Source organism: Eptatretus burgeri, chromosome 11 (genome assembly GCF_056783735.1).
Source record: "Eptatretus burgeri isolate ZD-2024b chromosome 11, Ebu_testis_v1, whole genome shotgun sequence".
Lineage (NCBI taxonomy): Eukaryota > Metazoa > Chordata > Myxini > Myxiniformes > Myxinidae > Eptatretus > Eptatretus burgeri.
Genome location: NC_140971.1, coordinates 5,098,747 through 5,116,246, shown reverse-complemented (window position 1 = coordinate 5,116,246; position 17,500 = coordinate 5,098,747). Strand labels below are relative to the sequence as shown.

Sequence of the window (17,500 nt, the reverse complement as noted above, 5' to 3'; positions counted from 1 at the left end):
CTCCATCCCACCCTTTCCTAATGATCTCCATTCTGTCCTCGCACTCAAAATTCACGACCCTCATCCCTTCCTCTCACCATGTATATGTGGGTCTGTCGTGTTGACTCCCTTGGTTTGTTTTAACTACTCAGAGCGCTTATGGAATAATACCTCTGCTTCCTTGTAGGTGGGGGTCTCAGCTTAACTTGCACAGACACACCTTGAGTTCAAAGTTTTCCTTCATGAAGAGTCGGCAAGCTATTGCCGGCATCCTGGCCAAATTTCAAATTCCTGTCCCAAGCAGCAGAGGACATTGCATCAGCGGTGCAACCACGCCCTCAGCAATTGTTGCTGTTTTGTGGGTATTCCAGCATGTTTTTACGGGAACACTACTCCAGTTGGTAGAATACGTTTAGCCTTGGTTTTGGTCTTCACAAGCAACTTTGTGCAGGGTGTAGTGGGGAGATGTCACACTGTTTTGGTTATGAAAGTATTTTAATTTTGTACTTCATGCGTTAAAACAAATGGGTCTCATTTGCACAGGAGAGGCTTTGTTGTGCAGTATTTATTGCTGTATTGTGTGCTCATCATAACAACGCTTCTCCAGCAATCCTAAAGCAAATGGGTCATTCCATGTCAAATCGTCAAAGAATCTGCCGTCATCTCTCAGATTTTTGTAAAACTTTGGGAACCAATTGGGACCCACGAAAAACGGCAAGAACTCAAATATTTTTGCTAACAGCCTCTTAATTAGTGAGATACAGACTAACGAACTTTGGACTAATTAGTACGACGTCGCAAATTCAAATGGCCATATCTCTAAAAGTATAACACCTAGAGAGCTGGTTTTGGTGTCATTTTAAAGGTATTTTCATGCCCTATGAATTTGTCTGGGCAACATTTTCCTACCTCCAACCACAAAAAAGTTATCACAAAATATAAACTTCAATCGTGAATCCCCAAAAAATGTATCCTTCAAATTTCCTCAAATTCATCCCAGAGGTACCTTATGATGTCAAGAAGCTTCCACATAAATTTTGTGATGGGCACTCCAATAGTTTCTGAGATATGAGCAATAATGTACATGTACGTATGGAATATAGGTTCGAAAATCAGCATTTGTAATGTATTATACAATCAATAAGTGAGTTCAAGTACACAGTGTTCACTAACCTGACTTAGGCTTTCAATTTCCTCTTCAATGCAGCAACAGCAGCACTTGTTTCTTCCCCTCAGGCCCAGTTGAAAATGAAAGTATATGATACTTCAAAGCAATTGATGGTCGTTCCCTGTCATGGCTAGGTTAGAATGATTGTATAATACATTACAAATGCTGATTTTCGAACCTATATGCCTTACGTACATGTACATTATTGCCCATATCTCAGAAACTATTGGAGTGCCCATCACAAAACTTAGGTGGAAGCTTCTTGACATCATAAAGGTACCTCTGGGATGAATTTGAGGAAATTTGAAGGATACATTTTTTGGGGATTCACGATTGAAGTTTATATTTTGTGATAACTTTTTTGTGGTTGGAGGTAGGAAAATGTTGCCCAGACAAATTCATAGGGCATGAAAATACCTTTAAAATGACACCAAAATCAGCTCTCTAGGTGTTATACTTTTAGAGATATGGCCATTTGAATTTGCGACGTCGTACTAATTAGTCCAAAGTTCGTTAGTCTGTATCTCACTAATTAAGAGGCTGTTCGCAAAAATATTTGAGTTCTTGCTGTTTTTCATGGGTCCCAATTGGTTCCCAAAGTTTTACAAAAATCTGAGAGATAACGGCAGATTCTTTGATGATTTGACATGGAATGACCCAAATTCAGGTTAATCACAGAAAAATCACTGCTCAAGTGTTTTATCCATTGATTACCAATTTATCGTATCCAATCTTCTTCATTGTGCCATTTCACAAAACACACGCAACCTGGATAGGTCACCACACAGGTAAACGCAGACATGTCACCGCACATACAATTAAACACAGATAGGTAAATGCACAGGTAAACGCAGACACGTCACCGCACATATAATTAAACACAGATAGGTAAATGCACAGGTAAACGTGGACATGTCACTGCACAGGTAAACACGAATGTCATTACACAATTAAATGCAGATACGTTACCACACAGTTAAACGCAGATATTTCACTGCACAGGTAAACACAGATATGTCACCACGCAATTGAACACATTAAACACAGATATGTCACCACGCAATTAAAAACATTAAACACAAATGTCATTGCACAATTAAACGTGGATAAGTCACCGCACCGGTAAACACAGATATGTCACTGCACAGGTAAACATATATGTCACCACACAATTAAACGCAGATATGTTGTCACACAGGTAAATATGTGAGGATCAGACATTACACATACACTTGCGCTCAGCAAATACCACCAGTTGCTTCACTGACGGGAATACGAAGAGAGGGGGAAAGAGAATGGGGGAGAGTGAGGAGGGCGAGGGGTAAAGAGAGAGGAGGGAAGTGGAGCCAGTTTGGATGGGGGAGCGAGGGAAGGGTGGGAGAAGGGAAGGCAGCATGAAGGGAGGGGAATGGAAGGCGGCATGAGGGGAGGGGAAGGGAAGGCGGCATGAGGGGAGGGGAAGGGAAGGCGGCATGAGGGGAGGGGAAGGGAAGGTGGCATGAGGGGAGGGGAAGGGAAGGCAGTGGGAGGGGAAGGGAAGGTGGCATGAGGGAAGGGGAAGGGAAGGCAGTGGGAGGGGAATGGAAGGTGGCATGAGGGGAGGGGAAGAAAGGCAGCGGGAGGAGAAGGGAAGACGGCATGAGGGGAGGGGAAGGGAAGGTGGCATGAGGGGAGGGAAAGGGAAGGCGGCATGAGGTGAGGAGTAGGGAGGGGAAGGGAAGGTGGCATGAGGGGAAGGGAAGGTGGCATGAGGGGAAGGGAAGGTGGCATGAGGGGAAGGGAAGGCATTGTACTGGAGCGAAAGTGCTTTCCATCGTTGATTGCGAAAGCGAACTTGTTGCTGTTCCAGACTTTGGTTTCTTTGAATCTACATTCTCAACCATCACGAATAGGTACTCTCTCTGGTGTTTGGTTTTCAAATGTTTCAGTATATTGGACGGATTACAGTGATGAGCAATGTCTGTTGAACAACGTCAGCATGCAACTTTCAGACTTTCTTCTTTAACCTTCTCGAAATAGTTCCAAACTGCACTTCTAGACCTTTTGAAGGACATGTCAAAACTTTATCAGTCCATGCCTTGCTATTTATTGAAGAGGAACACGCCCTTGGGAGATGTTTAGTTGCAAGCGATTTGCTTGCGCTGCTATATTGTAAACAGGACGCCCCAGGGGCATCCTTTTCAATTTTCAATTTATACATTGCGAGCACATGTGTAACCGGAACATGCCCAACAGGGACGAAAAAAAAATTCCTCCAGAAAAAAACGCTTTTTTTCTATGAAGTCGGAATTACTCGGAATCAATGTCAATTCCGGTTCACAACTTGATTCCCTTCAATCGATTCTGCCAACCACTACGAAGCACTCAAGCAAACACACCACCGAAACGGTTAATAAGGATTGGCTGGCTGGGTCATACTAAACACCATCTGGAGATGACTGGAGACATCTTGAGTATCAAAACAATCTTCAAATTTGACAAATGAACACTTTTTCTATCAGTTGGAACCACTGCTATGTTCAATTCTACAGTAAAATTTTTTTAATGTGATTCAGGTTAAGAGATTCTAGAGCTTATCGCTTGTGCTGAAATGAAATAAAGCCTTGAACACTGGTGTCTCCGGGCGTTTATAAGCATTGCGTTGTATCCAGCGATTCATTGATATGAAGATGAGACATTCGATGATATGAGTGAGGAAAGTGAAGAAAAAAAAATTTGAGTGCTTTGTTGTTAAAAAAAACCGTTGCAGCCTATTACAGGCCAAGGCATTGTTGAGCAGGCCAAACAAAATAGCGAATTAAGACCCCAGAAAGCTGACAGAGGGCTCACTCAGGGGCTGACTAAGGATGAGCCTTGGTAAAGGATAATTAAATAAGGCAGTGAATTATCTTCAAAAAAGATGTTTAAATGAATCCCAACACCCAGTTTTCATTCATGCAGTGCCTGGGAGTTTTCTTAGTATGCACACAAAGTTTGAGGCCACGAGGTTCCATGGTTTTGGTGTTTATGGAGGAGACACGCTGACTGACTGAAGCCTGGTGTTGGCTTAGTGGTTAGGGTGGTGGCTTGGGATCCCAGGGTCCTGAGTTCAAGCCCCGTTGGCTGCTGAATTAACACCAGGGGGTTGACTCAGCCTGTCATCCTTCCGAGGTCGGCGAAATGAGTGCCAGTGTACTGGTCCCGGTGTATGCCCCGGTTAGAATAGGTGTACCATATCCCTGTGTGTCGTAAGAGGCGACCAGGGTTGGCGTCAGGAAGGGCATCCGGCCATAAAACATTGCCCCAAGAAAAAGCCCAACCCCTGCACAGCAGGGAAAAATAGCTGTAAAAACACGCTGACTGACTGACACACACACTCACATTTCAAACTCGTTGAACAATTTGATGTGGGATTTTAACATGTGCTTTCCCCACTGCTGTCACCAACAGCAAGCATCAAGTTGTTCAAACTGTCACAAACCCTTCAGTCTTGCACTTTCCCACTAAGTGGCAAACGCATTCACAAGCACGCTGCACACAATGTGAGAGAGAGAGAGAAGAGAGAAGAGAGAAGAGAGAGAACATTTCGATTTATACCACAAGAAAGTGATAATTGATAAATCGGTTTTACCTTGGGTTTTGGGGGAATACCATTTTATCCAGAATAGCTTGTCAGTAGGTAAGGCCTTGCCTATCACGAACAACTGTATGAGTTGATGTGAACTTAACTTTACCAACTATATCTTACCAACCAACTTGAATCTTTCCAACTATACGTGCAGGTTTTTGTTAAGGATTTTTTTTCTTTCAGTCGAAAACCCCCACAAATGTTCAAATTAGTGTTCCACCTCACTTTGAATACTCTTCCGTGTCACCTTGAGTCGACCCAGCTAAACAGCACATTACAATGCCAGACTGCAGTCAACTACATGTGTTTGGCCCAAAAGCCAATTACGTAGCAGTATTATACAACCTGTGATGTCCCACGAGAAAGGGCAGGAGAAGGAACACAAATGAAAGGTGATGATAGGCCCACGCACATGATGAGCGTTTGGGGGGGGTAATGGACTTGACAGAGATGGGCAAAGGTAGACAGTTGGAATTCATCACAGTATTCGGTGGGAAGGACCGGTGTGAACAATGGACAATTGTTACAAACCTAAGCTTTTATGATTCCATGATAAGCTAACCATGTCAGCAAAAGTCTTTTGTAAAATATAAACACTTTTGAAAATCGTCTTTTCAAAAGTAACACACCTGTCTCATTCCATAACATCCAGATGTATTGGTCATAACGGACTAAGTGAGACTGTAAACTGACAGGTGCAACCGACGAGTGGCACGGTGTGAAGATCCTTTCAGTTCATCTACTTCAGTTATCTAATCTGACTTTTGTGTGAGATTGTTATCTCCTCATGTCCAAGAAGCTTCCCAAATATTAATTGTTGGCTCTATTTACAGCACATGCAATTAAAAAGAATCTGCACGCAATATAAAGGGTTGGACGAATAAATTATTAAATGTACGTACCACTTTGTGTTTGTGTTTCTTTGGTTGTTTGATGCAGTACTCCTCCTACAGTTCTGGGCCAATTACATCCAGACTTGCTATGTAGGATCAGCATGACCCAGATGAGTGTATCGGGTCTTTTTATGTCTGCCGGTTTTTGGCAGGATTGGCGTTTATCAGTTTTTGTATATATATATATATATATATATATATATATATATATATATATATATATATATATATATATATATATATATATATATATATATATATATATATATACACGCAAATATAAGTGTGTGCATGCAAGTTGCTGTTGTTGAGTGCGATCTTCACACATGCGTGGGTTTCTGGAGATGGAACGGAAACCTTACCAGGTCTCAAACTATTTACATCCAGTGTGTGTATGTGTGTGTTTGCAAAGAGGGGTTGTTAATAGTTGATAATGCTGATTTGTTCCCACCTCTGCACATGTAAAGGACAAAGAGATTGAGACACAAAAGAAGGAGCAGAAAGAAGAAGAAACGGCTGCAAATGGCTCTGTGGTGAGTGTTTTCAGCCTTCTTCACTCTGTTTTAAAACGAGAGAGCCTCACGACGACTGCGTTCAAGTTTCAACGCAAACTGTTTGTGGGTTTCAGTTAAAATGGCGATTGCTTTTAGTCATGTCTTAAGAATGCAGTCTCAAGAAAACTCATTCAAACCTGTGCTTGTACTCACGACCACCTTACAAGTTGGACTCCACGCAGCGATTCCTTCGCTTTCCCTTACCTGGAACTCTTACAAATAACCTGGATGTTCGATTATGATATACTTTAATTTTGTGAAAGTAAAAGCTTTTTGATGTCACAAATGTAAGATCATTATACTGTACAACAATAGAAAAGGAACGACCAGTGTTAAAACGGTATGGAACCCATTAATCGATTTTGCCACCCTTTGACCCTCGAGGAACTTCAGTTTGTGTTCCAAGAATTCCGTCAATGTGAGGAACATTTGCAATGTTTGTCTCATCGATGGTTAAATTGTCTTTTAATTGTGGCTTAGGTGTGTCAGACAGGTTTAAACAAGCTTGCGTGGTCGATTCACCGGGATGGAAAATATGAAGGAATTTTCCCCAAAGCCCTTCACCACACCTCAAATCAAATGTGTTTGTGCGCAACACCACCAGGATGCTCAACGTTATTCAAACACAACTCTCCCTTTATACTTTTAAACTAAACGCACAACTGCCAAGAGCATTTGCTTTCCTCCCACTTGAGTTTCCCTTCTCTTAAACGCCGATGAATGGCTGGGGGCACTGAATGACGATTACAAGCGGTTGTAACCCAGAGGGACACTGTTTGTACACGAATGCCTATTTTTGGAAATTTTATAGCCTCTCCCTTTCCCTCTCAGTCTTTCTTTCTCTCTGTCTCTCTTATTTTTTTACTGTCACTTCCTTTTGCCAACATAGTGTTGACTTGGCTTTCCTGCTGAGTTTAAGCACACTCACCGCTAAAGTGTCATTCAATAGTAAAATAACTTCAGTCACACACTGAAGTTGTGGTTGCTGTACTTTTCACACATTTCAAAAGAAGAGCTCAGCAGGAAATAAAACAACCATTTGCTTTTCTATCTCACTTCTTATACGGTGCTGAAGCATGACCTCTGTCACACTGCAAGGGAAAGGTACTGGCACCAAATATATTGTGCTGTATTCTGGTTCGTGTGTGCGTGTGCGTGTGCGTGTGCGTGTGCGTGTGCGTGTGTGTGTGTGTGTGTGTGTGTGTGTGTGTGTGTGTGTGTGTGTGTGTGTGTGTGTGTGTGTGTGTGTGTGTGTGTGTGTGTGTGTGCGCGTGCGTGTGTGTGTGTGCGTGTGTGTGTGTGTGCGCGCACATGCATCAATGAATGTTACATCAATTTTCTGGGTGTATTACCTTTCTTTCTCAAATAAACAATACACAGGCTCCCAGCTGTGACCAGGAGAAAGACAGCTTCATATCTTCAAGGTGAGCTGGAAAAGAAAAGTCCTTTTATGTGCTATCACATTTATAAAAACCGTCACACAAACTCATCAACAAATTCCACCAATCACACCAAGTGTACTGAAATGCCATGTCATTTCGCACACTTCAACAAAAATCCCAGCACTGTACAAGCAGAAAACTCGTGTGGAATGTCTCATTTTCAAATAACGTCAAGAAAAGGTGAATGTGCAGCCAGGTGCTCAAGATAACTGACTACCTTGTCTTGTTTGCTGCTTTCAGTCAACCGTGTGCAGCAAATCCTGTCTCAAACATGTTTCAACGCTTGACCCAATTTGAGAAGAGAAATCATCTTGGACACGTTCCAATTTCATTTTGTACAGGGTGTCTTAAAAGTCTGGAATCGTAGCGAAGAACTCTATAACCACCCCGCAGACGTTGAAAACATTTTCATGATGAGTTTCATCTGTAGAGGAGCAAGAATGACCAGTATGAGTTTTATCAGCAACACTTTTCCATCAAATCGTTGAGTTGGCTTTGGCTTCTCGTGACATTCTTCATAAAATAACTCATGCCTTCCTCTGGCTTCTTCTGGAAACGTGTAGCAACACCAGTTCCACCTTCTCTTGACCGGTATAATGAGCAATCAAGGTATCTTAGTTATTTAAATAAGTAAAACCGACATAAGAAATGTGTTTGTTTAACTTTAAGAATATAAAGCCTACATCCCTCCACCACCCCCCCCCCCCCCCTGAGTCCAGAGTTTTGAGATCAGGCCCTGTATTATCAGGCTCCCTCTGATTAACATTATCATGCAGAAGTCCCCCTTCTGTGCTTTTAAATGGATTCAAATGAATCGAAACAGGAAAGAATGCAACACCTCACCACATGAGGCATTCTGTTTTCGGGTTGCCCGTGCGTGATCGATTTTTTTACCACGATAACTTGTGAATGGCCTTCAGTTGAAAGTAGCACATTTTAGATACTGCGATGACTTGTGAACCACTAAAGGGATTTTGATCAACCTTGGTATAACTATGGACTGTAATACAAAGATGAACTGATTAAATTTTAGATTGAACAAGTCAAAGGTCATGTGCTCTGAAAATCAGTTTGCAGACCATAACTGTAGTTGGAAGCATCTGATGTTGTCTCTCCTCAACTCATGTTTTTTTTTTTGTTTTTTTTTTCTCCTTCTCCTTCTCCTTCTCCTTCTCCTTCTCCTTCTCCTTCTCCTTCTCCTTCTCCTTCTCCTTCTCCTTCTCCTTCTCCTTCTCCTTCTCCTTCTCCTTCTCCTTCTCCTTCTCCTTCTCCTTCTCCTTCTCCTTCTCCTTCTCCTTCTCCTTCTCCTTCTCCTTCTCCTTCTCTCTAAATTTTCATGTAACCTTTAATTGCGATCAAATGTAACAGAAGGGGTGACATCTAATGTGGGCACAAGCATATTCCTTGACACATTCGCATTAAATTCTACCTTTTAATTCACAGTTACAACGGTTTTAGTATGCATCACTTTTAGCTTTCACTTAGGCTTCTGCGAGTAGGAAAAGGTGTCGGAGTACATTCTGTTACAAGAGAGTATGATCAGTGAGTGGTTTCTCTTATTCAGTGGTTATATTATATAGCCAGACACATGGATCGGATCACCAAAGAGCGATCGGATCTTCCTTTGAGAGTGCAACATCAACGTTGCAATATATGGAAGAGACGTTTTAGACTCGACGTATTTCTGAGAAATGTGCATCCCAGAAGCATTTTTTAGTAAAAGTTGGGAACATGACTTTTTAACATAATTAAGGTATTCTGAATTCGACTAACCCTGTTCCCAAGCTGAATTTGAGTTTTTAACCATCTAATTAGCATAAACAAAATGGCTGCCAAATTGACAATTTTGGGCACTTTCTTGAGACAGGCACGACTATACCATTTAAATAAATGCACATTGTTCACATGTACGCATCTTAGAAATGCCCCTTGAGCAATAGATCAAAGCTACAGGCCAATAAAATTCGTAACATGCCAAAAATCGATTATTATGCTAATTAGCTACCGCCATTACCAAAAAATCTATTTTCTGCTGTAACTTTGTTACTATGCATGCAAACCTGACAAATGAGATGTCTAGACCTATGTTTTGAGGGTCAAGAAAAATGATTAAGACATATTTGAAGCATTTTAATTAATGTTTACATGGTTACCAATGTTTATTAATAAAATGTAGAAGTTAAAGTTGCTAGTCTAATCATAAAAACGAAACAAAGTTCTATCATGCTGCTACGTGAACAAATTTCAGTCAGCATAAACAGTTTTCAGAAATGCCTAACATCTTTTAGGCAAATCACATTGTATTCATGCAAAGAGTCTGATCATCAATCTGATGCTGGCATGCACACATTGACGTGCATCGTAATCCTGAATTCCGGCATGTGCAGCGTCGAGTCTTGCATTGTTTCCGACATGCACAGGCTACCATCTCGAGGCAACTGTCTGGAATGGGACTCAATGCCAACAGTATGGGTTGCAGTCCTGATTCCCCAAGTCTCCATCCCATTTCAGAGGGCACAGGAAGCTCAGGTGTGGGGCAGTGGGAAATTTCTCCATATCATCGCTTGATAGTGTACTCTTGTCAAATGGAAACGGAGCGCATCACTTGTTGGGGCCATGGCTTCTGGTTTCCCCGTCTTGGAGAACAATAAATGCCGTGCTGCATCAACAGAGTCTGTTGTGTGCACATTGTATATTCTGCAGACAAAGGTTTCTGAAGATTTGATGGTTTCCTCTGTGAGTTCACCAATGCCCAAGTTCTTCAGCAATTCATGGTGCTCTTCAAAGACCTTCCATGATGATCGTTTGGTGTGATTCGCGATGTCAGAGGTGGTGTCACACCCAGTCAATGCGTGATATGCCAGCAAGGATGCTGCTGAGCCTCTTGGTAGTTTGTTGAAAACTGCATCAATGGGTATATACCGCCGTTTCTTAGATGTGCCCGACATCATCCAGAGATGCTCGCATTGCATACGTCGAAAGTGGGATACTAGAAGCAGGAGAACATCAATGTCCCTGGAAGACACAACAACTGTATTAAACTGGCTGTGGACGGCATTCAGCACCAATTTTGTGTCCGCTTCTTCATGTGTGGATTTCAGAGGTGTCAAATCATTTGTACCTTTTGATGACTTGACCTCGAGTTCCTCTCTAAATCCCCCGGCAACTACAATTTCTTTATCCTTAGGCGCCTGCGAACACAGTTCCTCAGACAAGAAATGTGCTAGATCTGCTTTATTATAATAATATCAGCTAGTGATGAGTGAGAGTGAGATTTTTAAGAGAAGAATCAGTTGTTTGGCCTCGTTGCCATGCTGCCATTTGAGTTGCATGGAAGGTATTCTTTCCATCAAGTGTTTCATCAAGGATGTCAATGTTATCACAGGTGTAATGGATGAATTTATTTGCCTCAATGTTTGGTGGAATGATGGCACCAGTTGCTTTGTCCAATGATTTGAGAGTGCTCTCAGCCAAGGAAGTGTCTACTTGCAACACCTGTTCGTAACTCAGGCAATGCCTGCCTTGTTGAACAATCGTACTAGGTCTTTTGACTGCGTAGCTTGATGAAGAGTACTTGCAAGACCAACATGTTTTGGAGTCCATTTTTTGCCATCACTGACACAGTGCACAAGATCTTGTGCCATACTCAGAACTCTGCTCCAGACTTGTTCTTCATTGTTCCCAGGGCTATCATCTTCAAGGGATGCCTGGCCACCGACTATCAGTCTCAGTCGCATATATAAACTCTCGGGAATGCATGCTATAGCACCTTCTTCACTGACAGAGAACCCTTTGTGTCCTGGAGTTTCCATCATGTCTCCACGGACTTTCATAGCTACATGAACAAGTGAAAGGAAAATGTCATCCTGGGGCTCATATTGAGGAAAGGCTAACTTTTCCTCACTCTCCTCTGTGTCTGCTTTCATCTGCAAAACTGCTATTGGCTGGTACTTAGTGGGAATCAATACGGTTTTTCGTTCTGATATACAACTGTCAAGAGGTTGAAAGGAATTGAAAATGTCCCCAAGCTGTGACTGCAACTTTTCCTTGAATGTTCCTCTTCTGCTTTGATTGGACGGCTGAATCATGATTGAAGATTCCTCAGCTTGCTCCTTATACCTTTCCCATACATCATCCAGAAGAATCACATGTCCTTTGTCAGCTGATTGATGGAGCTCTTGGCAAAGCCATATTTTAAAAAGCCAAAGCCAATTTTAAAAGTCCATCAGCAAGATCTGTATTTGCTGACTCCTGCTTTGTTTTGGCGGTAGACCTGTTAAATGCATGAGGACAAGGCAGATGATATTTGGCTTCAGCTGCAATTAGGTCAATCACTCCTGCCAGTCGAAGGCTAACTTTGTAGTCAAGATGTGAGGCTTGAATTATTTGATCACTCATTTGCTTAGTCATGACGGAGATCAGTTGTGCCTTCTTATTTGCAGTTTGACAGAAAATGCAAAGGCTCCAGTTGACTGGCTGCACACCTTTTCGCAATGAACGCCTGTTACCACCTGGAACACCTGAACTGCAACCTGCTCCCTCTGTTGAATACTCTGTCTGAGTCCTCTGAAGACGTTCTATTTTACTCTTGTCCGTTAATGTGGGCATAGCACATTCTGTGCCACACAAGAGATATGGCTGTGGCAGAATCAAGACGATCAATTTAGTCTATATTTTTGGAGTCCCTCAGCTTTTTTCTGCTACAGGCTGCATTCCTGAGTGTTGTGAGTCCATGTTCAGTTGCTTCACTCGGGTTTTTTTCTGGCTTTATGCGTTTGGCAGAAAATGCACAGGCTGTAGTCTTCAGGTGACGGCCTCTTCAAGCTAATCACGGGATCCATTGTAGCCTGCAAACAAGAATGAATCATTAGTATAGGCCTACACAAGCCCTTCACAGTTAATTTAATAACTTACCAGTTGTTCACAAGTAAAATAGATTAGCATTGTGCTGGTATAGTAGTGCCTGTCCCAAGAAAGTGCCCAAAATTGTTAATTTGGCAGCCATTTTGTTTATGCTAATTAGATGGTCAAAAAACTCAAAATTCAGCTTGGGAACAGGGCTAGTCGAATTCAGCATACCTTAATTATGTTAAAAAGTCATGTTCCCAACTTTTACTAAAAAATGCTTCTCGAGCCTTATACAGGGCCCTTTTTGAGAAATAATTGTAGTTTATTTTTAGAATTTAATCTTACTGATCACCCTGGACAAATAGCAACAAACATTTGGGTCGTTTGAGTTGTGAGCTTGATTTTTATGATTGTGCTTTTGTGCCCACAGGCAAAGGAAGATGCTGCTGTTGTTGAAAAAGATGAAAAAGGTGCATTGCTCGTCTTTGGTGATCAGATTGCTTGCGTTTGGTGCACTTTTTTATTCGGCTGTGGAGGCTCGTAGAGTTGCATAACAGAGGGTGAAGGGTCAACAGACAAAGTGAGGTGTATGGAAAAAAAATTGAGAAAGAACACACATATGTCCCACAACAGGAAGAGAGCAGTTGCAGGTTGAGAAAAGCTCAGAGGTAGTTAATAGAAGAGAATGTGGGTTGGTGGAGGGGCAACAGACTTGAATGCCTGGATGAAAGAGAATGACATAAAGCTGGGAAGATGCTTTCAGAGGCAACATAAGAGATTGGTGAAAGAAACATGATTGATTACATTATTCTGATGAAACAATTATGGGGAGAAGGCTTTTTGAAAAATCAGAACCACTCACATCACCATACAAGACCTTTGTCTATCCCTCAATGGAGTACTGCTCTCTCCTACGGGCTGGTGGCTCTCTCCTGGATTCTTCGTAATTTAAAACTCTCAACATTATTGGAATCTCCTGCGATGAGGACAAATAACAAGGTCTTGCTCTCACACCGCAGACAGTTCAGTGGCCTCTCTAATTTACCGCCTCATCTTCTGGTGTTTATACCTGATGTTAGCTTTATGGTAAGGGTGGTGGGCTTTGGATCCGAGGATCCTGAGTTCAAATCCCGCTCAGCTGTTGAATTAATACCAGGTGGGGTTAACTCGGCCTGTCATCCTTCCGAGGTCAGCAAAATGAGTGCCAGCACGCTGGTATACTGTGTTGGAGTGGCGACCCATCCAGCATTGTGCCCAACAGCCAGGTAGACTGCTTAAGCAGCACCAACGCTCTGCACAGAGTATGGTCCCAATCTCCTTTCCTCCTCCTCTGGTGTCTGTCCCTTTGCTCTCTAAGCCCTCCAACTCATCCCAGCTCCTTTAGAATGTGCATGTTCTTCCCATAACCCCCTTCTGGTTAAAGTTCCAAAATCCAAGCTTACTGTACACCTCTGCTCCATTGTCCCTCTTTTCTCCTGTTTGTGGAACTTCCTGAAGTTTTCTTTTGTCTCACTCTTCCCTCCAGGACTTCAAGCAGGCAGCACAGCACAATCTTATGTTATCTCCAATTCTTACCCCTGATATTTGTACCCTGAAATCCCTACCCTTCTTATGGATTGGAGTTAGATTGGCAACACCCCATGACCAGAATCACCCACTACCTTCTTGGAGTGGCCTGGGGAAGGGGTGGGGTCATGTGTTTGTGCGTGTGTACACTATACGGGCTGTGGTAATATTCTTCTTGTTTCTTTTTTCATCTTCTTCTTTGTCAGGTGGGTCTGAATGATCTCTTTGTGGACAGACACCAAATTGTGCATTGTGATGCAAGCAGGTGGCTCTGAAAAACATCTCAAAAAGATTAGAGAAAGGGGAGTAGATATCTCTCCTGAGGATGAATCCAACGATGCTGTTCGGTCTGGTAGCGATGAGAAGGAAGGGTGGACTCGCACATCTCCATTTACTACAGATCTGTTTCTGAAGATCGATTCGATGTTCACGGTCGGGTAGAAGGGTTGAGTTATTGACTGCTCAGATGGAGGCTGTGTTGTGTCTGTGTAATAGATTCGGGAAGTAATGACGGTGAAGGGGAAAGGAAGGATTTCCTTGAAACAGGAGAGGTTTTGCGAATTGCTCGGCAGGATAATTCCCCTCAAGTTATTTCAGAATGACTTGTAATACCCATCCACCCACTAGCAGTGGCACCACATGTTTACATATCGATCATTGGATCTCCCTCCACCCTAAACACCCGGAACTACTTTTTTGAACCTTCTAAAATCCTCCCGAGCACTCCTTGAGGACAACCACCATTGTTCAACTCGTTCCGCTCAGCGGTTCAGGAGGTGCATAAGAGTCAAACAAACACACACTTCTTGAATTATGGTGCATATGATAACTGAAAATTGTAATTTTAAAAGTCCATCAGCATCGGATCGCCAATTGGGACACAGCTTTGACCGAATCTCCCCAAGTGTTGGCTCGTACACAGGGCGCGAGCTCCTCGTCACATGCGCGGGTGCAGTGCATGGGACGGACCATGTTTTGTGAGTGCTGAGGTCTGTGTGTGTGCCGAGCAGATGGAAAGTCCAAAGTGACAGCCAAGGATGGAGAGGAGAAATCCCCGAAAAAGGAGCCAGAGAGAGACTCCCCAGTTAAACGCCCCTCCGAGTCAGACGATGTGAGATCTTCCTTGGTTTTACATTCATCTTGAATATCTTTGCTTCACACTGTTCCTGTAGCCTGGTGTTGGCTTCGTGGTTAGGGCGGTGGCTTGGGATCCTAGGGTCCTAAGTTTGAGCTCCGTTATCCACTGAATTAAGACCAGGTGGGGTTGACTCAGCCTGTCATCCTTCTGAGGTTGGTGAAATGAGCACCAGTGTACTGGTAATAGGGGCACTGCATCAGCAGCATAGCTGTGCCCCTAACCAATGATGCAACCAGCAGCCAAAAAGGCAGCACACGATGGGAACACTGCTCCTCATACCTGCAGTTTCCTTATGGACGGTCAAGTTGTAATCAATCATTGTTATTTTATGTGATTAATTGTTGAATTTTTTGATTTCTAACTTTGTATCTCGTACCTTTGTATCTTGTACCCTCAATACCTCGTACCTTAGTGTCATGTTTGCACCTTTTTACACTCATCTCTTCTCATCTTGTGTGACATTCTAGGCTAAGGGTGAGACAAAGAAGCAGAAAACTGAAAACGGGGAAGCAAATGAGGTGGAGGCTTGATGCCACTTTATCGTCACCCCACACTTCTTTTTAACCTTTCTTTTTATTTTTTAAATACACAATCCTCACACCGAGCTTGCATCCCCCAAATTTCTCTTATTCCTTTAGCCTCTTCATTTTGCTCCTGTGCACTGGCACCACTCCCTCTCGTCCTGTTTTCAATCCCCTCCCCACTCACTTCTCTCTTCCCTCTTCCTGCTCCGACCGCTTCCCCGGATTGAAGCTTGCTCCAATGTGTTTTGACATTAAAAAAAAAAATTATGATTTGAATAAGAAATACTTTCCTTTAGACAATGATTCACAGGAAACTAGGGAGAAGAGGAAGTCGTAGTGAGGCGGTTGGATGAAGGGTACAGGGGAGAGATGAAGTCTGGAAGTGAACATGATATGATGATCGGGCAATGGATGTTTCAAAAAAATAAAATGTGCTGAGAATGAGGCTGCCTGCTGTTCCCCCTTCCTTCACTTGAGCCTTTGTTTAATTATAATAGTTTAATAATCAATTGTTTTTACCTTTTGTATACAAACTTTGTACCTGGGTTGTGAATAAGTTCTACTTCTGTTCATTCTCTCACGATATCTTCTCTTTGCTTGAACCCCATTTCGTAAGTGTGGGTGAAAAGGTCGAACCAAACACACCCGCAGGGGCGTCCTAGTCACGCACGATGGAAGCAAACCATCGCACATGAGAACAAGTAGAGTAAAGTGAAATGTTCAACTCATTGTAGCACTTAAATGGTGGTGGTTGCTGGTGGTATGGATGGGGTGTGGGTAATTGAGGGTAGACAGGTAGGCATTGTACTTTGATGGTAGTAACAGTTGGTATAAAGTTGTTTTTACAGATTGTGAATGATGTTTTGATTTGTTGGAAAGTTCCTTGTGTTTGTCTAGCCTTTAAACACAGGGTTTTCATCACGTGGTGGAGGGTTTATTATTATTATTGTTATTATTATCCATTTCGCTTTGCTTTTTTGGAAGCAATTTGTAATGCAATTAGCACTGTTCGTTGCCCCCCCTCCCCCCCCCAATTCAACCCCAGTGTTTTTTTTTTTCTGCAGCATTCCAACTTGTCGTGTTTTGTAATTTGGGGATAGCTACTTGCGTTGTGATTCATATCCATTTTGTTTTGATTATCCAATAGCTTGTTCACTAACCTGGCACTTACTAAAGAACATTTATTGTGATCGGTGAAGGTATCGGATGGAGTGGAATGTAACGTGTATGAAATGTTGAGGATTTGGGGGGCTGGGGGTGGGGGGGGACATGAAGAAGGGAGGATTAAATGAGATATTTGAACTCACCAATGCCATCACCACCCCATTGCCTCGTCACAACTGTTCCAACCTCCCCTTCCCTCGCACATTCTCACCTGCAAGGGAAAGATAACAATATGGCCGAATTACATGCGTGGCTATCATTTGAAACTATGCCTATTTGCATTAAATGTACAAAAATACTTTGGTGTCTGTGTGTTCATGAAATAAATAAATAATTAACCTTGGGCACAGGTGAACTTGCATATGCGTTACAAGGTGCTCCAACATGCTGCACGTCGGGGCAGCGTTACGCCGGCACGGAAACATCGGATTCCACTTCAGAGTGAGAGAGCTCGGCTCCCATCCGAGCTGTTCTCGAGATCCTCAACCGATAGCATGGTCTGTGCTCCATGAAGGTCTCCCATACAAATAAAAACATGGCTCCACTCATACATGCTCCTGTTCCGTCGAATTGCAATAAAATGTTGATTATTTCAAAGCACACCAAACTCGGTCTGA

The 17,500-nt window shown here is 42.7% G+C and overlaps 1 protein-coding gene and 1 pseudogene across 1 annotated transcript in view; one reads left to right on the top strand and one right to left on the bottom strand.

Annotated features, from left to right (window-relative positions):
• The window catches only part of LOC147016358 (uncharacterized), an 18,633-nt gene extending 2,551 nt beyond the window's left edge, over positions 1-16,082 (top strand). The window contains exons 2-5 of the mRNA XM_085844972.1: positions 6,115-6,180; positions 12,922-12,961; positions 15,068-15,168; positions 15,663-16,082. Of these exons, the coding sequence (XP_085701098.1) occupies positions 6,115-6,180; positions 12,922-12,961; positions 15,068-15,168; positions 15,663-15,725 (270 nt within the window). The 3' untranslated portion in view covers positions 15,726-16,082. The remainder of the gene's footprint in view (positions 1-6,114; positions 6,181-12,921; positions 12,962-15,067; positions 15,169-15,662) is intronic.
• On the bottom strand, positions 10,610-12,525 carry LOC147016359 (uncharacterized; annotated as a pseudogene).
• Positions 16,083-17,500: the final 1,418 nt, after the last annotated feature.